At 32.7% G+C, this 26,427-nt stretch overlaps 2 protein-coding genes across 2 annotated transcripts; one reads left to right on the top strand and one right to left on the bottom strand.

Annotated features, from left to right (window-relative positions):
- Window positions 1-250: 250 nt before the first annotated feature.
- Window positions 251-22,036, bottom strand: Ptpmeg2 (Protein tyrosine phosphatase Meg2). Its single transcript, XM_066401989.1, has 10 exons — window positions 21,790-22,036; window positions 20,447-20,683; window positions 19,904-20,134; window positions 11,547-11,817; window positions 9,977-10,190; window positions 7,686-7,915; window positions 7,325-7,554; window positions 6,849-7,056; window positions 1,324-6,190; window positions 251-1,060 (listed from the first exon to the last, which is right to left on the bottom strand). Exons 1-9 carry the CDS (start codon window positions 21,820-21,822, stop codon window positions 5,961-5,963), a joined length of 1,884 nt encoding a protein of 627 aa, XP_066258086.1. The 5' UTR covers window positions 21,823-22,036; the 3' UTR covers window positions 251-1,060; window positions 1,324-5,960.
- Window positions 22,037-22,674: 638 nt separating this feature from the next.
- Window positions 22,675-25,677, top strand: DCP2 (decapping protein 2). Its single transcript, XM_066401995.1, has 5 exons — window positions 22,675-22,794; window positions 24,066-24,156; window positions 24,287-24,446; window positions 24,514-24,685; window positions 24,824-25,677. The coding sequence occupies exons 2-5, from the start codon at window positions 24,083-24,085 to the stop codon at window positions 25,399-25,401; spliced, it is 984 nt and encodes a 327-aa protein (XP_066258092.1). The 5' UTR covers window positions 22,675-22,794; window positions 24,066-24,082; the 3' UTR covers window positions 25,402-25,677.
- The last annotated feature ends 750 nt before the right edge of the window (window positions 25,678-26,427 follow it).

The following is a 26,427-nucleotide window of genomic DNA, read 5'->3' as shown; positions in this document are numbered from 1 at the left end:
CGAGACATAACCAACGAACTTGTACTTTCTTTATCAGAACGTGTCTATATGACAAGGACGGAATGTCCCTGGTTCTAGTGATAGAGTTAATTGTGACCTCTCACAAGTTCAACAAGTTTGGAATTAGAACTGGCAACATGGCTTATAGCAAACAACACTGCAACTCAAATATAACCTTATTTAGTGTAAGGATTTTATGTTGTGTTTCAATTCTGAGAAATTTTTTGGAATAATTAAATACTTTAGCAAATTAAAAAGCATCTGTATATTAAGAAATAAATCACAATATATACATTCAAAACATTTTGTCATAAATAAATAAGAATCACATAATTCGCAAAAGAAATCCGATTTCCAAAATTAAAAGTCCTGCAGACGGAACGCACAACGATAAAAGTGAAAAAGATAATAATTGATTATACCTTAAAAATTATTACATAATACAACACATAATTAAAAGGGACATTTGCAAAAGTGGACAGTCTTTAGGTAAATATCTTATTTGTTTAAATTTACGTTATTACATTAAATCAGGTCCAAGACAGATATTATTTTGTAATATTATTGTTACATTAATTTAAATCTATACAGTAATTACAGAGACACAAATAGGTATATAGTTTATTACGAACAAACAGTATGAAACACCCAGTATATAGAGCAAGTTTTCGAGTGTCCATTTTGGACTTTCGATGAATAAAAAATTATAATAAAATATACAATAATGATGATAATTAAGATTTCAAATATTAAAAAACCTTACTGTAAGGAAAGCTTTCACTCAATGTGTGTCATTATTGTCAATATCTAATAGAAAATAAGGAAATTTAAGATTCTAATAAAAAGCAAATTGATAATATTGATTAGACATTAAGAATAAAAAGTTATTTGTTGGAATTTAGCATTTTGGAAGGACAGAATGCACTTTGAAATTAATATTTATTTCGCCTAATTATTAGTATAATTTAATTATTTTATTATCATGATACCTATCGTTTTTGTTCCCACCGTGATATTTACTTCCGTTCGTTAATTTAATTGTTGCTAAACATTGACATTACTAATATTATCAACTCTTGGATATTAGAAACTAAAATTAAATGTAGAGGACCATTCTATAGGAATAAACCCCCCCAAAATATTTACTCAAGAAACATATTCTTCATGACTACAAAATATAAAAAAGAAACCCAAAATTTTCTAGAGAAATTATATGGTGTTCCACGTAAGTGAGATTGTCCCATGTTTAGAATATGAGAGTTTGTCTCAAGTCAATTTTAGTGTAATTTTGAATAGGCCCCACAATATAGTATCTATCATTACATCTCTTGCAATTTAAGTTTTTGTTCTATCTCTAATAGTAAAAGAGATATGCTATCCCGCCTAGGTGGATCACCCTGTATAATTCTAATATAAAAAACTAAATGTTGAAAACTCTGTGAAAACATAAGTAAAAAAAACTCTTTAAAATACTTATAAATCCCAATCTAGATTTCGGAAAAAAAACTCCATTTGATTTCCTTATTCTTATTATTCTGCGACAGCATTTTTCCTTCTGGCAATGTCATATTTTAAGACTAATGCGATATTGATAATTAATTAACAGGTATTTCCCCCTCTGACTGATAATAAAGCGCTGTGTTACCTTTTCTTACCTCCTTCAAATCGTGATATCAATAAGGAGGAATTTCGGAAAAGATATATGAAGATTTTACTAAAAATATTTTTATGACTCCGTTATTCTATTCATGTTTCGAGCAACAAACATTAATTTTTTCCCTTAATAAATCAATCATTACAGAAATTATTGTTATTTTCACTGAAAATCCATAACAAAGTTAAAATAAATCTTTCTTCTTATTTACTACTTATCGAAACCTGCCTCACAAAATAATTACTATTGTATTCCTTTGTGGATTTTTTAAATGCTCGGACATTCACAAGCGGCTTGAATATTGCATATACAGTTGTATGCAAAACTTTCCGGTTAAAGATGATTTTATAAATAAATAACATTTAATTCGAAAATTAGGAAAGTGATATGTAGTAATATGAACCCCGTTAACCTTACTCCGTATATCTGGTGTCCGTTGGACACATTTACAACTAAACTTTTAAATAAATTTGAAACCATTGTTTTCTATTTATTTACCTTTTAGGTATTTGTTACTTCTGATTATTACTTAGGTGTCATGGGATAATATTGAGCATTTTTAAGAAATGAGTAATAAAAAAAACATGAAATAGTTACACAGACAGATACAGCGTGTCTAAAAAATACAGGCTGAAATGTTCACGTGACATCGAAAGAAACAAAATACATCAGCGGCGGTCGGGTCTACTCTTGTCTTGTCGTTGTATGATAAACTTGAACCACTTTTCTGTAGTACTTTTGTTTAGTGCGTGAACTATTCGCTTAATTATTGGACGGTTGCTTGGATTCTGGTGTTTTGTTAGATACGTGTTCAAATTATATTGTTATTGCCAGGTAAGTAATGTTTGTGGTAAAAATGTGAACTGTTATTTTGCTGTTCTTTTTTCTCAGATAAAATTAATACAAGTCAAAAACGCGTTTTAACCTATAAAGAGCTGCGAGATATAGTCGAGAATTTATCCGATATCAAAACTGATAATGAAAATCAAGATGATGGAAGCGACACTGACGATACGAGCTTCGAAGTATTTGTTCATGAAAGTATTGCCTCCGAGGTAGATGACGTTTAAAGTAATAACGATAACTTTGCCGAAGTAGGTGGTTTAATTCCTGAGCAATTTCTTTGTAAAAATAGGATGATCTGGAATAGCGTTCCTTCATCAACAGGTCGTGTTAGGTCAAGAAACATAATAAAAGGCTCAATCAATAAAGTTGTTCTACTCGCAATAAAAGTAGTAGAAGAACCAACTGAAGTGTTCACAAAAGTGAAAAGTTACCTTTTCACTTTTTTGGGACAACCAAATTATAGGAGATATTGTGAAATATACGAACATAGAAGTCCAACGTGTAAGTGGAGCTAATTCTAAAATAAAATGGAAAGATTGTGATTTTATTGAAATGCAAGCCTTTTTTGGTCTCCTTATAACAGCTGATCGTTTAAAACAAAATAGTACAAGCTACAAAGTTGTGTGGAGCTCTGTATATAGACCACCTATCTTCAGAGCTACCATGGGATTATGTAGATTCAAAAAACTGTTGAGATTTATTACATTTGATGACAAAAAAACGAGAAGTGAAAGGAGGAAAACAGATAAATTAACACCTATTAGAGGTGTATGTAATGTCACATTTGTCCCTTTAAGACATCAAGACTCCAATAACAATTTTGTTCAAACAGTAAAAAAAAATATATGTAACGAACACTCATTTGTTCAATGTTTTTGTTCCAAATGCAATAAAAAGTTAAATTATTAATGCTTATTAAAGTTTTTTTGAAGTTAAAAGTATACGTTCTTTATTTCCCATTGTAAATGGTATATGTCTACTGGACACATAATATCCGTTTGTGTTATAAACTTTAGGTATTCGAAGTAGGGTTAAATGTATTTGCACAATAAATAACTTAAAAGTTTATTGAAAATAATCAAAACAAAATATAAAAAAGTAAACATTCTGCTCTCTTCAAAAGCATCGGTTCACATTCTTAGAATGGTTTTATGTTTCCTTTTGAGAAAATATTGAAACAATTATTGACAGTTCAGTGACAAGTAAGTAGTGGAGTGAATTCTATATTGTTAAGATGCCGGAACGTATTCAACTAGAAACACGTCAATGTGTTATAAAGTTACATGGAGAAGGAGAAAGTGTATATGATACTCTTTCATTATTATCGATGAGAAAGACATCTGTTAATAATATTATTAAAAAATAGAAAATCACAAAGAGTTTAGAAGACAAGCACTCTTCAGGAAGGTCGTGAAAAACTACTAGTCGTACCGATAGCCTGATAAAAAGGAAAGCAATGACGGATCCGAAAAACAATGTTGTGCTAATACCTCGGGTATTACAGGATAAAAATCTTGCAAACATCAGTCGTAGCGCTATTTTCGGTCGATTGAAGGAAATGGAATTTGTTGGGCAAGTGGATACTAGAAAATCACTGTTTAGTGTAAAATATAAAAAGGCAAGAATGGAGTTTGCAAAAGAATATTAGCACTGGGGTATAGAAGATTTGAAAAAAGTACTTCGGTCCGACGAAATAAATATACATTTGTTTCAAACTGATAGGAGATGTTACGGACAACGACAAGAAAGTGTTAGATATGATTCTAGGTATCAGATATCGAATGCTAAACATGGTGGTGGTAACATTACGCTTTGGGGTGCGTTTTCGTGGCAAGGTATGTAGCCCATTGTTAAAATTGAAGTCAATATGAACGCTGTCATGTATAAAGATACTTTAATAACGTACATGCTTTCTTTTGACCATTAAAATATGTTGCGAGAATGGATTTTCCAGCAAGAGAACGATCCGAAACATCGGTCTCGGCTAGTACAAAATTGGTTTAGTATCAATAAACTATATGCCCTATAGTGGCCAAGTCAGTTTCTTGATTTGAACTCTATTGAGCATTTATGGCGGGAGCTAAATTGAATGTGCAAACTGTAAATTGCTCTAATAAGAATGATCTTTGAGAAAAAGTGTAAGAAGCATTGCACAATATTAGAAAAGAAATAATACAAAAGTTATTCGAGTCTATGCCACATCAGTATGCCGCAATAATCAATTCTAAAGGAATGGCTAGAGAGTACTAAATAAATAATAGATTTGTAATTTGTAAAGTTCATTATAAAATATGCTGTACCGTGTATTTATTGATTGAATTTATTTGGTCTAATAATTTTGAATAAGGCAACATATTTACTTTTTTATGTTTTGTTTTGACTATTTTTAATAAATTTCTATGTTATTTATTAACGGAGATCATGTTACTAGATATCATTTTCCTAATTTTGGTGTTATATGTTATATATACACTTATATAATCATCTTTGGCCCGAAACTTTTGCACGTAACTGTAAATCAGATGCAATTATTAAGACGTAATATGGGAAAACAGCAAAAAAATTAATCTTCAGTGATTCGCATGAGATTAGCGATTCTACACAGAAAATTCTCTTCTACAAAAAACAAAAACCGACAATTTTAACAATGGTTCTCTCAACGGTTTTTAGATTCAAATGTTAAGGTTGTGATTGTTGCTGGCATTTCTAGGTTTGTCTATGTTTCGCAACACCTTAATCGGTAGTTAAAATTCTCAATACAACACAGGAAACTGATAATGAGACTTGAGACGATGCTCTCTTTGTCCCTCTCGTCAAACTTGCCAGCGGCTTCTACATTATAGAACAAAAATAGATTTCACACTATGACGAATTTCATGAATTTCCAATCGAATGTTTTCGAGATATTAAGTCGTTTTCAAACTTTACTAACCCTGTCAAGCTATTTCAACCTTCTCATTTCTTTCTACGTTAAAAATATATATTATCACAAAGTCATATTCTACATTCGAATAAGAGGGGTATTCTAGGAAGGTGACAAAATGTTAATTATCTAAAGATACTCAAATTCTAGCTGGAGCAATGTAATTAACACTTTGAGAGCATCTCGGAATACCCTATTGCGTTTATACAGGGTGTTACATAAAGTGAGCCAACCTAGTAACCATAAATATATTGCAATAGGGGTCTTAAAATGAAAAATGGAATTATCATTTTTGTTTAAGCAGAAATCCGTAGTTAATAGGCTTGGGCTACTTTTTTTGTAACACGTTGTTATGCGTCTTTCGATTCACTTCGGACGGATAATGTCATAAAATCCAACACTCAAACCGCTTCAAAATGCCTGTGCCTCAAGGGAGATTGACTTGAAGAACTTACCGTTCATCAACTGCCTCCAAGAACACCCATATTATACATATTTGTTACCCTTATTAGTTACTTTGCAATTGAAAAAGCCTAACTAATCAGATTCGTCGTCGACGGGCTGATCGAACCCGGCTAGGTCGACCGACTGCAGGTACCCCTTCATAAGAGCATATTCGATGAGTGCCAGGTGGCAGAATATGTACTGATCTGGCATTTGGATGGAGTAAGCTCTTTGCGATCGGATTTTTTCGACGACGCCCCGTATATCAGCTGAGCCGACGTCTTCCAGCCTCGATATGCAGATGTCTAATGTGCAGAATGTACCTGAAAAAGAATTTTATCTAGCCAATTTTTCATAAGGGAGGTCAAATATCGGCAGAGATATCAATCAACCGTCACGATAATTTAGTCACACGAAGCTGTAAAGGGTATTTTAAAAATTTCTCAAGGGTATTTTGAAATAACTTTTGTTTACTATATGCATGTTGTAACTATTTTAGTTTTAAAATTGACTTACAGATATTTCATCTGTAAATGATTGTTTGTAGCGTTTTGAAGATTTGTTTAAATTCCCCGTAGTAATTTTTCTTTAAAAGATTTTTTCTCTACTAAAAAATGTCTTTTTCATCTGAAGAATCAACTTATGATAAAAATAGCTGTTTATGTAACCATTTAGGAAATTAATAGTTTTATGCGAACGATTCTTGAAACTCCGTAATATGACCAGCCTGTATCTCATTCAACTTTATCTTTATTTTCCTTTGAGATTTGTTGTTCTGTGAAATGTTATGTTAAAAAGAAAACATTTAATTTTTGAAGGACTAATTCAGGTTTAAGATTTTTGTTTTCAGATTTGTTTAACTTTAAAGATACAAAGTGTTGCAATCTTTTATAAAAATCGCTACGCTAGTTTCGCATAAATCTGCTTGTTACCTAAAACAGTAGTTTTTCCAGCCGATTGTAAAAACAACTATTTACTCACCAGTTCGTCCTATTCCCGCACTACAATGGACTACAATGGGCGGCCCTCTAGGGTGTCCTGCCCATGTATCTTCCAGCGCGCTGACCATGCTTGCCTGTTTTCTTCGTACTCTTTCTAAGAATTCCAACATGGCTTTGGCCGATGAAGGCACGCCATAGTCCGGCCATGATGTAAATTGCCAGTGAGATATTTCTCTTGTTTCATCTGTCTATAAAGGAAAAAAATTAAAGGACACAGCTAACATAGATAATTTTATCTGCAACATTTTTCCCACAGAAAACAAAATATATTGATCAGTATTTGTTGACCCTTAAAGGAATAATAATAATAAATTGCATTGATACTTCTAAGTTTTCTCTGATTTAGTATTGATTTAAAAAGAAATCAAAAATAAAAATAAAATAAAAATAAAATAAAAAACATTAAATCACTATAATGTAGAAGCAAACAAACATGAAACTTTAAGACTAACTTACCTTCTTGTTGGTCAGGCTAATAGTGGTAACGACGTAATTAGGATCGGTTTCCACGGCCACGGTTCTCACTGTAAAGTTACCGTAAGTCGCCTCGCCTCCTTCCTCGCTTTCCCAATACTGGTGACATTTCGGTCGGCTTCTCTCCATTACTCTGGTGGTCATAACTATTACTAAAGTATGCTGTTCCCAGATCATCCGCCAGAAGTCCGGGGTGGTCTTGGCTAACGGCCCTAAGAGAAAAAAGCAGATTAAACTTACGTAATTCGTAGAAAGAAGAGGGAGAATCAGGATAGAACGTGACTTGTATAGATTGTTTATTGTATCAAGTTTGCATGGTCGCGAATCGCATCAAGATACCTACCTTGCGTGTTAATAAAAGCATTCTTCTGTTTGTACCCATCAACGAAATTCGCATGGATGTAATCACTATCTCTATCACAATCGATTTCGGACAAAATCACTCTGCTATGGTCGTAGCATAGCACGTCGGTGTACCGATTCTTGGGCAGGTTGTTTCGCGATTTGGCTACGTTGAACGTCCCTTCCGGCGGCCTAGATCGGATTTCAGCGTACTCTTGTATAAGGCCAGCCCTAGAAACCATAACAATTATTATACAGTGTCTTTTTCAACATCAGCCATAGATTTCATTAGAGTTTGCATATTTCGTAGTTTTTTTTTCAAGTCAGTAGCTGTGGAAATGACTGGAATTTGTCAAACAACGCATCTCGAATAAGATACCGGTAAAATTGCTTTGCATTAACATTACAGTGTTAGGTATTGTAATGTATTATATTCACCGGCCGCAAATCAATAAATTGCAGCACAAGGCAAGTAGATCTTTCCGGACAGTATGAAATAATTGTTGTTTGCGTTACAAGTCCAGCAGGTGACTTATTACAGTACACGGTTTTTACTATTGTTGCAAACATCTTAAACCAATTATGGTGTTAAAAAATGTTAATAAATATTTTAACAATACTTAATTGACGTGTATTATATATTATTTTATTTCATACTATCACTAAATTTACAAAAAAATTATTTTCAGTCAAAACAAATAATTTTTCTTGAAAATATGGCGAATGAAATTTGTGTAACTGTGAAGCAGTTGAACGTAATTAAGTATTTATCAAAACCTTCCAGTGTCAAATGCATTTGCAATTTATTTTTTATGAATATTTGACTATTTTCATACAAAAAAGTATATATAATTCAAATTATCTTTAAGTTAAAACTAGTAACCATTATGTTCACAGTAATGGAAAAATATTTAATTTAACTAAAAGGATAGTAGTGAAAACGAGTGTAATTTTTCAAACTATGGATCTCTAGAGTTCGGCAAGATTGTTTAGTAACGACACTATAAAAGCAAGTCTTGTAATGTTGGATTAACCGGGTGGAAATCAACTTTACCGCACTCTTGTCGAAAAAGTTGTAGAAAATTACTGTTCTAATGCTATTACACTTCTGTTGAAATAGTTTTACATTCAAGCGTAATAACATTTTTTCCTATCCTCATTATATTATTTACTATTAATGTCTATAATATTTTACAAATATTTGGTTTTCTTCCTTTTCAGATTAGACTAGAAACATAGAAAAGTATTCCCTATGTACTTATTTAATCTTAACAGATAAATTTTAACAAATATTACACACCCAATGAGGGTATTACATCAAATAAAAGGCACACACCAGGTGTGACCCATTGATATCGCACTCAGTTTCCAAGGTCTATAATAAAATCATCAAGGATCCAATGGTGTAATCAAGTAATTAGATTCTCACCTCCAGACTTAAGAGATTTGATGAAAGAATTAATTTATCTGCCATTACAAGATATTTCTAACTATTAAAATTAAATCAATGATCACTTTCTTATGTAAAATATATTATTTACATTTTGTAAATATAAACCAAGTTCATTATAAATAATTTTCAGCTATTAATGCTATTCAGCTATTAATGACACGATATATCTTCTATATAGAAATAATAATGAGAATACAAAAGCATGAGACCTTAAGCTATTTGAATAAGCCGTTTAAAGTTTTAAATAAGTACTAGCTCAACATGTAAAAGAATGTGCAATATGCGATTAGAGAAAGCGGTTGTGCACATTTTATCATGTTTTGCTAGACATTATACATTTCAATTACACTATTCAAAGTTATTTAACTTTGATTTATTTCGCAATGTTTGTTAATGTGTATAAAAAATGTTTAAATACCTTTAAATTACATGTGAAACTCTGTAGAATTTTTAAGTAACAACGTAATTTTTGTTGGTGTTTAGCATTGAACTCTTAATAGCCATAATTGTTGAGAAAACCCGTATATTTCACTACTCTTTCACAGAGAGCTGTTGATTGTGGCCAAACAACTATTCTTTAAAATAAATTTTGATATTTAGCTGTCAGTAAGCGATTCGATTGGATTTACTTGGATATTTTGGTCTCTGAATCACTTTTTGATCATTCCTCGAGGAATTTTGGAATCATAAAAGATTTTTACAATTATTAGAGAACCTAGGTACTGTTTGCAAAAATGTGTTCTGTCTGTTTTATGTTTCTGTTAATCCAAGTTAACAAAACCTCCATTGAACTAATATTTTGGACACAAATTGAATAAAAATAACAAAAGCAGACTTACCGCCCTCGATGTCTGACGAAGTCGACCAACTGGACCATGGTCACCGCAGCCCCGTCGCCATGCAAAGAGTCGTCATCACTAAAACCACTCGAGGCGCTAGACGGGGGGTTCAGGTTGCCCTCCTCTGAAGACCACGTGTCTGCAGGCGCTCCTCCGGGAATGTCGATGTCAGAGGCTGCGTTCAGACACTTTTGAGGCGAAGGCGTTTTATCATCTATGGGGAACAATTATTATTAACACGAAAAAACACCAACCATTACTGTTTTAGGTATGATGAAATATAGTGAAATAAGAGATAAATAACTATTGCAAACGGCGTTCATACGCTTTTTGGGAAAAGGTGGTTTCTCATCTGTCGAATCCCAATACACACATTTCCGGTATACTACTTCGAAAATAACACAAAATTCCTGTTTTATAAATGATGAAACATAGCGAAATAGACACAAATAATCATTACAGTACTTTCAAATCGCTTAAGTGGCACGACTAATTTGTGCATGATTCACTGCATACTTGCATACTTACTCTTCATTAGTAATTACGTTTTTTCAATGTCAATGAGAGATCTCGGGTTTCATGAGGAAACAATAAAATAAATTTAAAAAATAAAGGTGACACAGGATATGAGTTTTGGGGTAAGCGCCATCACTGCTATTTTGAGATTTATGTTACAATACCAATGAGTAATAAAACTACATGAAATCCATATTTTCGTGGAAAACCAAGAGCATTTTATATGTGTTGATGGGACTTTATTGGCGCGACTCGAGGTTAAAGCGCCTCAATAAATGAAATAATTCAACAACTATTATTGTAGCATAAAATTCATGTTAGAGCTTGTGAAGGCTTTTTTTCGACACTGAGCGATTTTTACTGATTGTTATATCAAGTCTACTGCGTCTGAGATCATCATTTAAGTAGTCCAAAATTTCAAAAAAAGTTTGATTTTTAATTATGTGTAAATCAATAATATTTTGCTTTATTATAGCACTGGTGATCAACAAAAGGGGAAGAATTGCTAGGTTTAAGATACAAAACTACACATTTTTGAAGAATATCCTAATTAACAGTTTAATTAATTAGGGTATTTTATGTATAAGTTACAGGAATTGAAAATTTCAACATAGTTTAGGAAGCGATGGAACAATATTTTAAAGAGCTCTTAGAAAGTATGTTGTTGACGAATATTCCTTATAAGTCCTTCTAAACCTGATATAACACATGTCATGCAGATATTTATATGATACATTTCTTATTAAAATTTTATTAATAACCCTCGTTTGAAATTGTTGATTGAGCATATCTCGTATGAACTTGATAAAGGCTTTACTTATCATTGATATATATTACATTTGCATAATTAAATTTTAAAGTTTGAATTACCTGAAAGTCTTCATAAAGTACCCAATGCAAACGTTTACCACAATCTTAAGGAATCGCAAGATCTTACATTTAAATATGGTTATCACTGTATACTACTGTATAAAAGAGTACCCTGATAATTTTTTCTAAGAATAAGGCATCGAAGAAATTTTACCAAGAAAATTACGGGCTTATTGCCACTTACTATAAAGTGGCAAAGGCGACGTCCCTCTAGTTGCACTCATGGAGGAAAGGCACTGTTCCAGCCACCCATCGTGATCCAGGACGAGTGACCCGCCCAACGAGGCGGGCAACGACTCGCGAGGAATGTGAGCTTGCAGCTGGGCGGCAGACACCGTGTAAACTCGCTCGCGAAGCTTTTCTCGTACGAAGAGGCGTAAGATCTTGAAGGGAGCTTTGAACCACAAGGGAGCTGTTACTATCAGCACCTTCTTCAGCTTCGCTGGATAACCGCCCTAGGAATAACATGATTTGTTGATGAGTTAGATGAATTTGAATATAAGCTATAGCATTATAATGAACTCCAATTTGGATTAATTCGTAAATGGTGTAGATACACTTAAGTAAAACCAAAATCCTGTCATCTACTTACTATCTAAAATATAGGTTTACCGAACAATATGCTCAGCGGAATAGAAGCGGATAAACCATTCTTCCTATCTGATAGATATGTGAATGACATCATGATGTGAGAAAAAGAAAAAGAAAACGATGTTAGAAATTTAATGTCCAAAAATTTTGATTGCAGGATATTTAATTTCCATAGAAACGTTGACATGCAACTTGAAACAATGGTCATTTTTGGCTGTTCCCATAAAGCTAGATCTACATGATAAAGTTAATTACACATTAATAACTTGACGTTACTGTGGAATTATACAAATCACTGGTTAAACCAGGGCATAAATCACAAATTTATGTGTTCGGTTCTTGAGTAAAATTTTAATGATGGTCTTTAACATAAAAGCCAAAGATATCGGATTTTCGGTACTTTCATATAAAAATTGGGAAATGTAAAATTATTTTTTATTTTGTTAAATCTGGGGGAGATTTTCTATAGTTTTTGATTTTTGAGGTGCGATTAAATTTTACGTATTGCCCGCAGAGATTTCATGATAATTTCCCACAAAAATGTTTACTTAAGATAAAAAGATATCGAGGTTGGACTTAAGTGTCAATTTGTTTTCAGCAGGATATAGTATATTCTATACATACGAGGCGGAGTGTTACACATAAAATCAGTGAAGATTATCTGATAACTTTTCACAGAAATTAATTGTTTTTTACTTAAGACGAGATTGGGTTGAAGTTAGTTAAGGATGAGACTATATTGACATTGCCATAACAAATTTGTCTTGATTAAGAAGAGATCTAAAAAAATGTACGTGCAAAACCACCGAATATTTTCTGAAACTTCTCGCAGAAATCGACAAATTATTACTTTTAATTTTTTGCCAAAATTACGTGGAAGTTGAACTATTCTGATCATAGTCTTATCATAATCACCAATTTGTCTTAAGCAGGAGGTTTAAAACCAATAGATATTATCAAATAGAAATTGGCGAATTTTTACTTAGGGCAAGACTATGATTACGGTAAACCAATTGGATTTTCTGTAGAAGGAAATCCATAGAATTTTATACATAAAACCAGGCGTCACCTAATAACTTTTCATAGAAATCAGCAATTTTTAATTAAGATAAGACTATTATGAGGTTTCTTAACCCACTCATCTTTGGTAGAAGAAATCCACGGGACCAAAGAACATAATACAATTTTTTCCTCCGAGTTTGAACGTGGTTTCGTTATTTCTAAATGTAATACGAAGGATCCATTAAATCACATAATTATTACGTCTACTTATTAACCTTATTTTCAACTTCGAAGCTGCAAAGTTCGCAGTATAAATCGAACCGAAATAGCTTAAGAAACAAATCTAAAAATAAGTTGCATGGCTTTTGGCATGGAGAAGTGAAATGAAAAACGGCTAAAATGAATAGGTTTTGATAGGTGTAACCAATGTAAGTACGTCAACTGAGAGTGTGAAAAAATTTGAGTACAGTAATTTCCGCGAACCCTGGCTAAAACTTTAGAGGCTAATTTCGTCTTATCAACGGCAAATGGCGAAATTCGTAAAAAAATGGTGGCTATAAAACGGCGATTAAATGAAAAAAAGGATGGCAATAATTAGGCTCAAGGTCTCAAATTGGCAATTCCTGGTCGTAGTTAGCGGCAGTTCTCCATGCAATTGTTCATAATTGAGTCGTCAGAAATGTAAACATTTATTTGGAAGCATTGCAAAGCTCAAGAAGACTCTTATAACACAGAGCCTAAAATAGGAATTGAGAATCAAACAATAGAAAAATTACATAGAGAGGAACTTAAATAGTGCAAATTGATTTACAAAATGTTAACTGGATTTTCAGGTATTTATGGAAATGGAAAAGTAGTTATAGTGCTCCTTCTACTTTAACATAATTAAATTAATATAAAAAATTTTTAATTTTATTCATTTTTAATTTACATGTCATTAAAAAGTTTCAATATTTGATCCTTTATTCCCATTTAAATGGGAGAAAATAGTTCAATAGGTGTAAACAATTAATGGAGGAATTTGAGTTTTGTAAAAAAAACGGTATAACATAAATCCGTTTAAAAACGGCTATTAAAACGTGGTTTCAGTTATTTGTCTGCCTTAATACACAAAAATAAGCAAAACGTCCCAAAACTTGTGTCTAGAAAATAAAGAAATATATCCCAAGTTCCATCCAAGATCACCTATCAATATGCAAAATTGGGGAAAAAAAGTCAAGAAAGTTTGTTTATACTTTTAGATCTTATCAAAACTCATAGTAGTAGTGTTAGCATTTAAAGGAGGCGCCTTGCACATTACAGATTTCCGGATATGTGCATTTTTTATATTGAATAAAAATAATTTAATCATGTAAGATGGAAAAGTAGGAAAAATTGCATAATTGTGTTGGAGAATAAATTCAAAATTTTTTAAGGCTTCCTGCATTATATTTTTCTCTTTCATAGAATATCCAGAATTTATCTGGAGAAATAAGAACAAAATCTTATATGAGCCAAATTGGTTTCACACACATGATGTATGTTTTTGAAGTTACTGAAAAAAATGTATAACAGAAATATAGTTTTGTGCAGCATCTGTTCAGTAAAATACTTGCCTCAATTCTTAAGAAAAAAAGTCGAACTTGCTATATGTGGCTCATGAGTGATCGACACACTATCATGAGGAACAGGACTGATCGCGGGAGGAGCGATTCTTTCGCTTAGGAGATTATATCATGGCCTTACAGATCGAGGTTTTTGCTATACCTGAGGTGGTGTCCCTTTTGTGTGGCTAGTCAGACAAGAAACAGAGAAGATTTTAATCTACTGGCAGAAACGAACGGGCTGATGATTTAGTCGGCTTGCAGGGTTCGGTATCATGCTTTAACAGATCTGAATCACGTCAAGGAGTTAGCAAATGATACGTTTGCCACACAGTGAACACAGGCATAAACACCATCTGGGAATAGTAAGCGGATGTAGACAAGTCAAGAATATTTCATCCAACCCAGGTACATCCAAGGGATCATGATAACTAAAGAGATGTCCCCAATGGAATGAAGAACAGCCCACTCTGCAAACACAGCAGAGAGGAAAAGAAATCCTTACACTACTTTGTAGACGTGTGGGCATATGTTAGACACAGGATTTTTAGCATTATGTTTCTTCTTCGGGAAGAATATATGAATCTCGAAACAGATAAGGTACTCTTCTTCATTAAAAAGACGGATAGTTTCACGAAGGAGGATGGGATTCATATGAAGTAACAAAAGGGGAATTGGGGAGCGAGAAAGAGCTCTAGCAGCTCATCTATAGGTCTTCAGTTTGTATTTTTGATTGCTTTACTCGAAATGATTATGAAAATTGTAAACATTTCTTATGCGATATTATTTTTCTAGCAAATTTCAACTGACCTATCCTATGGGCAGGTTCCGAGTATTTCTGGATGCACCCTGATATGTCAAGTACAGTCCATTGTTAATAAATAATAAACATTTTAATGAAATTGGTATGACCGTTTTTAAACATCCCATATTTCAGAAATGAAGCGATTAGAGATTAAAGTTAATAGGAACTTCTTTCCTGCTCGCTTTTCCTCTTGCATCTACCATTTATATAATCCTTTTTTTTACGTTATTGGGAACATCGAGTGTTTGAATTTGCTACTTGTGTTTTACTCACTTTCATATACCAAGAAAATTATTTCTCCACTTTAGTTTTGTTTTTTTTATACTCTTACCAAGAATAGCACTACTACACCCAATCTGAACACTAATGTGGATATTCCAAGAATTGGTGGCTACACACAACACCTCTCCAAATGTGACCCAGTATTAAAATACATTAAATAAATATCTACAGTGCACTACTTGCAAGCTCCAAGCGACCCCACTGTTCCTATCTCCACTTACCACAAATTCCAGGTGATTTTGGCAACAATCTCAGCAATTTTAGTAATAAATTAATAGGTCACGAAACCGAAAACAAAGAAATTTCGAAATATGATCCAATCCAAATATTACGTAATTGCTTAGGCAGAAACCGGCTCACCTGCACATTAGAACTTCGTATTATGAAATCAATCACTATATCAAGAAGGAACTAGCGTGGATAATGTCTCAATTAAAGTTGAGTCCACGGATGAAAGATTAATATCTGAGAATCGTACGCAACAGTTTCGCAAGTTGCGGATAAACTAAATCGATGCCGATGACGCTAGGCGTCCCGATTGGCGATGCGTCGCATGCGCCGGAAGAATGGCGTCGCGACGGCAGCTGCGACGCCTGGCGGCAAGGGAGGAGGGTTAATTCGAAACGTTTTAAGGGGTTGCAGCTGTGTTTTCAGCGTTGCCGGATATAAAAAATGTTCAATGCAGGTGTGTGTCAATTTACTTTAGGGGAATTCGGCGTGTAAGTATATGACTTAGGAATGTAAACTATTAAAAAAAAATATTTCGTTTGACCGGTAAATCGTACATTCGAAGGTGTCAAGGAGAATTTTCATAATACCATATATCCGAGCAAATATCTTGTGTAAATATACCTTCTGAATTCGCAATATTTCAATTTAACTAAACTCGTGTGTATAATTACATCCTCACAGTCTATCCTATAAGACCACGAATTAACGCTACTTTAAGCAAACAGCTGAATGAACACAATTAGCATTTTCAACACCTGAAACTTTTACTTTTTCTACGACTTTGTCCGACAAAAGCAAAAATAGTAGCTAAACCAGAGATCCAATCAAATGCTTTTCCGTGATTATTCAAATGCCTGCTTTTTACTTTAATACGCAACGCATAACAATGGGCACATAATAGGTAATTCACCCACACTGGTGTTTTCTTTTTTAAATTAAAACACACAAAAACGTTTCCATTAGAGCATTAAATATATACGAAGGCCTATATAACCATCTAAAGCAACGCCATTGCTTTCAGTGGCAGCCCATTTACGAATGTGGATTTTAAGGTTACCTTCGGCCGACCAATTGTTGAATCACGATACACATTATTGAAATACGTTATACCCTGAAAGGAAACGTAGAGGAAGTGAAGTGCGTGTCGAAGATGGGTATTAATAATTAAAATTTCTAATTAGGAAGCAGTTGTACGCGCCTTGGATTGAAAATAAAAATTAGGAAGGATAATTTTCTAAAATTTTACAACCTGCAGTTAACGATCAGTTACAGTTTGGCCACAGAACACTAAACTAAACCTAAAGTAACCGATCTAAAGGTCAATTCAACTATACCACATACTTGACCTCTACTAAATAAACAGCCGATCAGTAACTTAGTCATCGAATAAAAAACGTGAACACTAAGACGATCGATCAGAAAAACTATTTGATCGGGAATGTAGAATTACGAATATAAATGAAATACCCGTGTATTGTATTTTAAATAATTATGACGTATGCCCTAGATTGCTAATCGAAGGTTCATGCTGATAAACCGAGACAAGACTGTACGGGATAATTAACTCAAAAAAGTGCAGCCCACGTACGAAAAATGTCGGAGGTAATGAATAACTCGAATAACAATAAATTGTAACAAATTAGGCCAGCACGTTGAAATTGCGGATTAAAAATTCGTACGTAGGCTTTGAAGCTTTGGAAACTTAAAGAATAAATGCTAGCAAATCCTTTAATTTCTGGATATTTGACAACATTCGCACAAAAATTAGGAGGGCATTGATCGTAGCGGTCATGCTACGGTCATAGCGGTCATTCTATGATCATAGCGGTCATGCGCGTCGATCCGCGAACAGGAAATTTCATCTTGATTGGTTACTGCTTCAGTAATTATATAGACAAGATTCTATGTATAGAAAAGGTATCAAACAATAGTATATTAATACACACGTAAAAACATCTTTTTATAGGAAATTTAACTAGTGGTTTAATAAGTTTTAAACTGCTTTTATGTAGAGTGATATTAGTCTGGAAGAATAACATATGTGACGATCATTGCAAGCATCTAAAGATAATCTAATTTTTAATTTTTAATTGCGATAATTTAAATTGATAATCATTTACCAAGTTTCGAACAATCGCACGAAAAGAAACAAGCTCAAATTAAAATTATTTTGAGGTGAAATTATCGTATTAGTCACATTTTCAAATGTATCAGATTATAGTCAATTGGTGGCAATAAAGCTTGCTTCAGACGAATTTTACAGTATAGCACCAAGAAAGAATGGTATAGACTGAAACTGAGATGTTAATCCTAAATTAATCCAAAGTGTAATTTATGTTTGTTTCTCTTTACTATGTAAATTATTTTAATATGTGTTCGGAAAGATTTATTTAAAGCAGCAGTCAGAAGTACTCGCAGCTGAAGTCATTTCCGGATAAAGTTAACAAAAAGTAAAAGTAAATATATTACCTCTGGACACCAAAATCTACAACCACGCAAAAGTTCATTTAAGGAGATGGGGAAACGTAATACGAAGCTGATGTAAACGTGGAGTATATTTTAAGCTATTCATCACTATTTAAAAGATATAGTGAGAGCAGAAAGTATTATTAAAAAAAAAGCATTCAACAAAATACGAAGAACTTACTTATATACAAGAGACAGATTGTTGAAAATGCTACTCCATACTTAAACTTCTGGTATATTTCCAATCACCAACTAATACCGTAATTTAATTCGAAATCATAAATAACCAAGGTTCTGAGCACATGTGTGGTACTAGACGGCTGTGCGTCGCAAAAAAAAAACACTATTTTGCCGAAGATACTTAACTTATGACTGACTAATGTATTCACTATCCACGCGATTTGGACGGTTCAACTTTTCGTAATGAAGTCGGAATCTAGATGAGCATACCAGCCAACCACGCAGGCCCGCCACTATTGTTTATTGTTGTTGTGTGGTACTTTAGTAATAAAGGCAACTTATTAATTGGCGCTGAATTCGTTTCGCATTATTCACGAGACGTTAGCCATGCTCCCGGTAGCTGAAACCTGGTTAAATTTATTTTTTCATAATAATGTATGAATGCGTATCTAAAATATATCTAATAAACTGGTACCACGGGTATTCAAATCGACTGTGACACCTATTGTTTTCCCCATTGTAAATTGACGTTATGCTATTCATTTACAACACCGAGTTGTAATCGAAACGTTTACATTAAATTTATGATTTTCTATGCAAATTTAGCTATAGAAAATTTTGCCCAGAAACTACAATATTTTGCAAACATTCACGCAAACACAGCCACTGCTGAGAAGCCTCATATAAAAAGTTCTACAGAAATTGGAATACTAGTAGTAAACCAGTGGCGGATTTAGGAGTATGTGGGCTTTGGTGCGAATCAAATTCATGTACGCCTAGGATAATATATCCGGTACTGCCTAGAGTGCGGAATATGCAGTTTCAATTATTTACATACTACATTCAATGTTTTAAGACAGAACAATTTTATTTATTCTAACTTTGCCTGGAACATTAGTGCTTTTGCTTGGATTAAATGCAAAAACTTAGTTTAAATAGTTAATGTAACACTGGCTTCTAATGTATGTTCTTTAATTTACAGAGAACTCTTAAAGCACTTAATCGATAATAAATTATTAGAATATGTCTAGACACAGCAATTTCAAACATTATTCCTCTCATTTATAGTTTTTTTTTAGGAGTTTACAATAAAATGGCTTTACCGTATGCATTTGTAAACTGAAAATAGTAATGCGTAGATGTGCAGTAAGGGCATGTTTCTAGGAAAAGAACTATTGCATCCTTCTTTTATTGTACTTAAGTGCAAAATCTTTATATTATACAAAATTTACTCTTTTTCAAATTAAAGAGAATCTTTACAGCCAATGGCGTACCTACAGGTGTGAGTTATATTTCCGCCACTGGTGTAAACACCCGATCAATGTTGTATTAATATACTGTCAAGGGAATAGTTTTTAAATGCATATTTTTATTTGAAGATTCATAAATATTTGAACTTACCTTCAATAACGTCAAAATCTTCTGCGACAAATCATAATCGAAATTCGAATACTTGGAATTTGACATGTCGTAAATGAAAACTATCCCGCTCTTCTGCGTCAGCGGATTTTGTAAGGCCACATCTAGTTGGTAAACAACCCCCTGTAACGTGGTTTGATGGGTACTGATTGCGGGCACGTGCTTATGGGCGGTGAACACAGCTATGGCGGCTTCGGTTAAATCGCGTTTAGGCTGCAATTTGCAATATTTACCAGCAAATTTAACACAATTATAATTTCCATGCTCAAATTTATTTAAAATCTTGGTTCATCGTAATCATGGAAAACAGATATTTTTCTTCTGCAATGAACAATGACAATGACAGAATTAGACACACGAATGAGGTGAAGCAGCCATCAAATTGTAATTTTTAATTCACCATAAATTTGACATTTGCTAAATGTCAAATGTCACATATGTGTCAAATTCAAACACTATCAATGTTCGTTATTTATATAGGGGACAAACATTTGTTGGGAATTTTTTTTTTAAAGAAGCACCTACCAAAACTGTAAACTTCCCAGTTGTCAGTTCGGTGCGAAGGGGTTCTTTTGTGGGGTCAAACTTATTTAGGCCTTCTCTTTGTCTGGTAGCTTCATGTTGTTCAAACAGAGCCACAGCTCGATTTACATCAAATTTCCTAGCATATAGAAATCTAAGAGCTGTCGACCAGGAGACTGGAGTTGTGCCAAATTTCCTTTTGAACTTTGAGTTTACTCTCTCGATGAACTCCTTAGTTGCCTAGCAATAGAGTTAATTTTTAGTTTAGGTACAGTTAATAAAAATTAAGGGGACAGAGGATGCCATGACCAATATGTATATATCATCATTTATTCCATAAAAAAGTAGTCATACTTTAAAATGACTGCATCCTTCCATCTTCATTAAAAATAATAAGTGAAATTCCAAGCAAAAAATAATGAAAATAGGGCATCCGGTAAAGTTTTTCTTACATAAAAACATTACTTTATGTATTGTATCAGCACTTTTATGAGCATTTATTCTTTAATATCAAAAGAAATAATTTTTTCATTTGTTTTGAGACTTTTGAAAGGCAAGAGAAAAAAAATCATCTATTACTTGTTGTAGGGGGCTAAGAAGAAAACACTTAGTTGGAACTCACCTCAGAACTCAATAAGATTAAAGTGAACTATTAGCTATAATAAAACATCATTGTTACAGTTAGGTAAATAATTTTCTCTGCAAGTAACAAAACCACAATAATTAAAAGTTTAGCAATTTAAAATGCAAAAGGAGTATGTATGTAATATACTAATATAATAATGTAACTCTGACAAGTGGCCAAGTTTCTATGAAAGCTTCTACAGAATAATGCATCATAGAACCTACTTATACAAATGTTATAGTAATTAAGAACCTAAGTATATGATTTAAAAATTAATGTTATAATGGGAAGGCATAGTGTTCTTATTCAATTTCCTGTGTATGCCTGATTGGCTGCTAAATTTAACTGGCTGGTTTGTTAATGCATCACAAAGCAACCAAATATTTATAATGAGTAGAGCTATTCTGTTAACATTTTGAAAGTAATGTTTAGAGATAACTAGGAGATTAGATGAGAAAACTAATGACTGTGTTTCCTGAGACTACCCTGTTTGGATTTCAGTTAAGCTAACCAGTTTTTCATGTTTCAAAACACTGGGTGGACTGGGTATTTTATCAATTTGTTCAGCTTCAGGCATTGAGAAATGAATGAATAATCAAATAAACCAATTCAGGTATAGTTCAGAAATACTTAATGGTCACAAAATTACTAATATTATATTTTATTTGAAGTTTTAAATATGGAATTCAATTAAAAAACAAAGGAAAATTTGCCAACTTACATTTTCCTGTTCTTGTGTTAGGGGAGCAGCCATCCTGACAAAATTGTGTTAATACAATAACAAATTCGCTAGTACAACACAAAATCTAATTAACACAGATTAATATAGCCATTTGCAAAGTATTTTCACGCAATATACACCAATTTAACAATAAATAATTATGGAATAATTAAATTTTGAAAACTGTCTCATCAACACAACACCGCAACTTCTCTGTTGTCACTGCCACCGTTTTGTTGACATTTGTGACGTCAGTTGGAAATGACAGATTGACATTTGGATGATTCATCCGTTCCAATAGAGATGGACGATACGATTATCCATACATAACCGTACGGAGAACTGATAACCAATTAACATCAACAACAACGAAAATTTCATTCTCAGGCAATACGTTATGATTTCTGATGTACGGTACAGTGAGACGAAATTGATTTTATACTCAGTGCTAGAAGTATTTTCATATTTTCACATTTTGTGTCTTAGAAACGCAATATTTACAGATCTATCTTTATATTAATTTTTTGATGCAAGAGAAAAGTACTCACTGAATATATCCGCACTTATTTCTTTAGTTTATTTTAAAATTTGTAACAACAGATACATATAGATCTGGAGATATTTAATAAAGCACCGAAATATCTTTTACTGCACGCAGTGAATAATCAATTATGATAGTATAAATCTAAAATTCCGAATTTAGTGCATTCCCACTTATAACGTAACCTGTTCTACTTCTCCAGTAAGACAGGTAAAATTAGGTTAGGTGTGGTAAAATCTTTGACATCAACCTCGAAAAATCGTAAATACCTATTTTATTATTGACATTCAGTCATTTGTCCATTTGTCATTCACTTAATTTTTGTGTTTTTATTTTTTGATTTTTATGATATTAATAAAGTCATTTGAAATTTAAATTAAAATGAGAAGACTTTTTGATTGAAATAATTATTAAGCTACATTAAAAAAATATAAGGAAATTCTTAATAGAGTTTCACTTATTTGGTAAGTTTCTTTCCTCTTGGTACAGGGGTTTCCCTGTTTCCTTAGTCCTACCTACATGTTGAATACCCGGTAATCTTTAAAAGAACTTGCGTTAAACGAGGAACCATGAAAATGTAGTTGATGAGTTTTTCCAAGAAGTGCTTCTGATATTTTAAGGTCTTATGATTTTTCCCAATGATCTCTCTTTACGATGAAAATTAGAATGTAATCTGTACGTAATAATATTATAACTAAGTACACCTGGGCTACAAATAACATTCAAATAGTAAAGTCTCCTATTGGGCTTCTTTCTCTGTTTATTTTAATATTTTTTTCTTTAATAAAAACTGCCATAATGGACAGTAGGCATAAAAAATGTAATAAAATGTTGAATCTTCAAAAAATTAAAAATTTTATTTGATGCTTAATTGTTTTTTAATTCTACAGAATGAAACATTACATATGCAAATGGCTATCTTGGTTTCGCATTTTTTAATAAGATTTTGATGAAATTTCTCCCAAAATAAAATTCGTGTTCACAAATAAATTTCAGCATTTAGTAAGAACATTTTTATTTTTTAGCTACCACTTTATGAATACTAAGTAAATGTCATATACAATGTGTCCCTGGTTAAGTGAAATTAGTCTTGTAAAAATTAAAAACTTTCTATTTGAAATTTCATTTTTTTGCATTTGGTCAATTTTAGTATGTGTGGAAAATGTTCAAAAAATTAATTTTTTAAATTGAATGGAGAATTAAAAATTTTCATTAGTGAATATTAGTGGCCAACAAAACGCAGGTACCTAACCCAAAAAATTTTGGGGTGGTAAGAGAAGGCCTGACTTCTTAAATAATATCACCTTATAGATTTTTAAATTAGTTTACAGCACCAGTTTATGTGGATCCTTAGAAGAAACATGTTTTCCAAATTTCAACTAAGCGTTTAAAATATTGAAAGAACTTCTTATTTTGCAAGTTTCTATTAACCTTTGAAAGAAGGTAGATTAAAATTGAACATTTCTGTATAGCATGTGATTGCTAAACAATTATATTTCTATGCTGAGTATTTCTGGTGATTAGGACGTGCATTTCCTTGTTCATATATGGTACCTTATTGGAAAGGCCATAATTTCTAACATTTCTTAATCTTTCATACTTATTTAAATTGAAAAAAATGTTCACATTATAGTGGTTGAAGTCTTTTTGAATTAGAATGGTGTGAAAATTAAAAATTCAAAAATCTTACATGTCCTGTTGCCCGATAATAGAATTTTCATTAGCTTCATTCCAGGAAATTCATTTTCCATCATGTCAGAAGAAGACAGATTATTGAGAACCATTAAACACACGATTCCATTTGACGTTCTGAATGATGTTTTAACGTAAGTATAAATTAAGTAGGTTCTCCTTCTCTTTAAACACTTTGTGTATTGATTTTTTCCAAAATGTTTCTTTTATCATTCTATTTCTGCAAAAGTAGAATTTCTATATCTCTTTTATATTTTATCTTAGACGGTTTATTATTCTTGTTCCTGAAGCTGCCAAAGAGAATCTCATTCGTATCTGTTTTCAAATAGAATTGGCTCATTGGTTTTACTTGGACTTTTATGTGGGTAATGACGATCGTTGTAAGACTTGCAGCATTTATGAATTTGCAGCACATGTTTTTCAGGTAAATTGTGAAAATTTATATTTTATCACACTGTTAAACTATACTATTAAACATTATTTTTTCTTAGCATATTCCTTCTCTGAAATCAGAAATACCAAGACTTGGCGAAATTTTATGCGAGTGGCGAGAGTATAAACAAAATGTTCCTACATATGGTGCCATTATCTTGTCAGAAGGATTAACTCATGTCTTGTTAGTTCAGAGCTATTGGGCAAAAGCATCTTGGGGATTCCCAAAAGGTGAGTGTCATTAGAATATAATAATGAATTGAATTTTGGAAAACTAATTAATTGCGACAAATCTAACCTTTTGTCGCATTTAATTCAACCTAAAAAAGTGGTTTTTGTGGAAATTAGACTGTTGGTTTAATATTACAGGAAAAGTAAACGAGGATGAAGATCCAGCACATTGCGCTATTCGGGAAGTTTACGAAGAGACTGGCTTCGATATCACTGCTTATTTAAACCAGGACGAATACTTCGAATCGGTCATCAATGACCAACTGGCTAGGCTTTACATAATCAAAAACGTCCCGAAATCGACGGAATTTAAGCCTCGCACCCGTTGTGAAATAAAAGCATGCAGTTGGTTTGCAATTTCGGATTTGCCAAACAACAAGAAAGATTCTACTCCGAAAGTAAAAATGGGCGTTAGCTCCAACTCTTTCTTCATGGTGCTGCCATTTATAAAGCGCATAAAAAACATCTGCAGTGGACAGAGTAGTGCCACGAGACGAAATCGGCAAAAGTCTACAAGCGACGTTGATACCGTTGGTAAAGGTAAAACCAAAGCAAAAAATGATATTGATGAGGTTAAAAGCGTCAAAAAACGCGAGAGAAGACATAGTAAAAGGCAGCTATTTACTGAAGATGATAATCGGATTGTTGAGTTCACTGCTCCATCTTGGTTGAATTTCAAATTCAATCGGATGGCGATACTGGAGTGTTTGCGCTGAAGTCATATAATGAAGTTATGTGGAGAGAGTGCAGATGTTAAGTTCGCTGCGGAAGATATATAGAGTGATGCAATTTGATTTAAGTTTTATGAATGGAAGTTCATTTTTATGTTTCTATCGGGGTTTTACTTGTTACCGGAGCATTTTTTATGTAAAAATGAAATTGCACATTTTGATTTCCGTAATTTCTATGGGAGTTTTTTTTAAATTAATTGATATTTGGTTAAAACGAAAATATATTCGTTAAAACGAGAAATTATAAAATTCATTAAGAAACTAGTTTTATGTTGTTCTCATTAAGTTTCCACACATGGCAGCATCCGTCCTGCTCCCCTCTCAGATCCTATTTTAGTCTTCTGTACCTCTCATACTCTCCTTTGTTAAAAGAAAATACCCAGTTTCCACAGTTTTTTCTCAAATGACACTAGTTTTGTTTTTTTTTTAGTTTTATGTGTTTATAGTTCAGGTTAGCAGAGCACTACACGTGCTCCCCTCTCAGATCCTATTTTAGTCTTCTGTACCTCTCAGACTCTCCTTTGTTAAAAGAAAATACCCAGTTTCCACAGTTTTTTCTCAAATGACACTAGTTTTTTTTTTTTTTTTGAGTTTTATGTGTTTATAGTTCAGGTTAGCAGAGCACTACACGTGCTCATCATTTCTGCTCTTTATTTCGCAGTTCTTCTTTCAAGTTATTTTCCAACAGAAAACAAAATGAATAAATGTTTTGTAAATAATCAGATGCTAACTAAAGAAGAATACTGTAGGTCAACAATTGGCATAAACGTGTTTTCAAAATTTTTATAATGTGTGTGCTTTGTGACTTTGTTTTTACCGGCGCTGTAATTGGTTTACAAACCGTACTACATAAATACATGCATTTTGTGTTTTCGATAATCTTGTACTAGTCAGGCCAAATCCTTATCTTTGCTTGAATGTTTTAAAATTTGAGAGTTGGTAAATTTTGGTTTACGTTTTTTGATATCGAAGGTTTTTTACCTGATTTTAAAATGTTCTAAATATTCGTGG

This window comes from Euwallacea similis, chromosome 24, assembly GCF_039881205.1.
Source record: "Euwallacea similis isolate ESF13 chromosome 24, ESF131.1, whole genome shotgun sequence".
Taxonomy (NCBI): domain Eukaryota; kingdom Metazoa; phylum Arthropoda; class Insecta; order Coleoptera; family Curculionidae; genus Euwallacea; species Euwallacea similis.
The sequence above is the reverse complement of the archived record's forward strand: the minus strand, read 5'-3'. Positions and strand labels throughout refer to the sequence as shown.

Excerpts from the sequence above, each read along its gene's own strand:
- DCP2 (XM_066401995.1), top strand. The coding sequence starts at position 24,083 with ATGTCAGAAGAAGACAGATTATTGAGAACCATTAAACACACGATTCCA. Across the intron at positions 24,447-24,513 it reads TTGCAGCACATGTTTTTCAG|CATATTCCTTCTCTGAAATC; the intron begins GTAAATTGTGAA and ends ATTTTTTCTTAG. Across the intron at positions 24,686-24,823 it reads ATCTTGGGGATTCCCAAAAG|GAAAAGTAAACGAGGATGAA; the intron begins GTGAGTGTCATT and ends TTAATATTACAG.
- Ptpmeg2 (XM_066401989.1), bottom strand. The coding sequence starts at position 21,822 with ATGGCTGCTCCCCTAACACAAGAACAGGAAAAT. Across the intron at positions 7,057-7,324 it reads TTAGCCTGACCAACAAGAAG|ACAGATGAAACAAGAGAAAT; the intron begins GTAAGTTAGTCT and ends TTTCCTTTATAG. Across the intron at positions 6,191-6,848 it reads TGCGGGAATAGGACGAACTG|GTACATTCTGCACATTAGAC; the intron begins GTGAGTAAATAG and ends ATTCTTTTTCAG.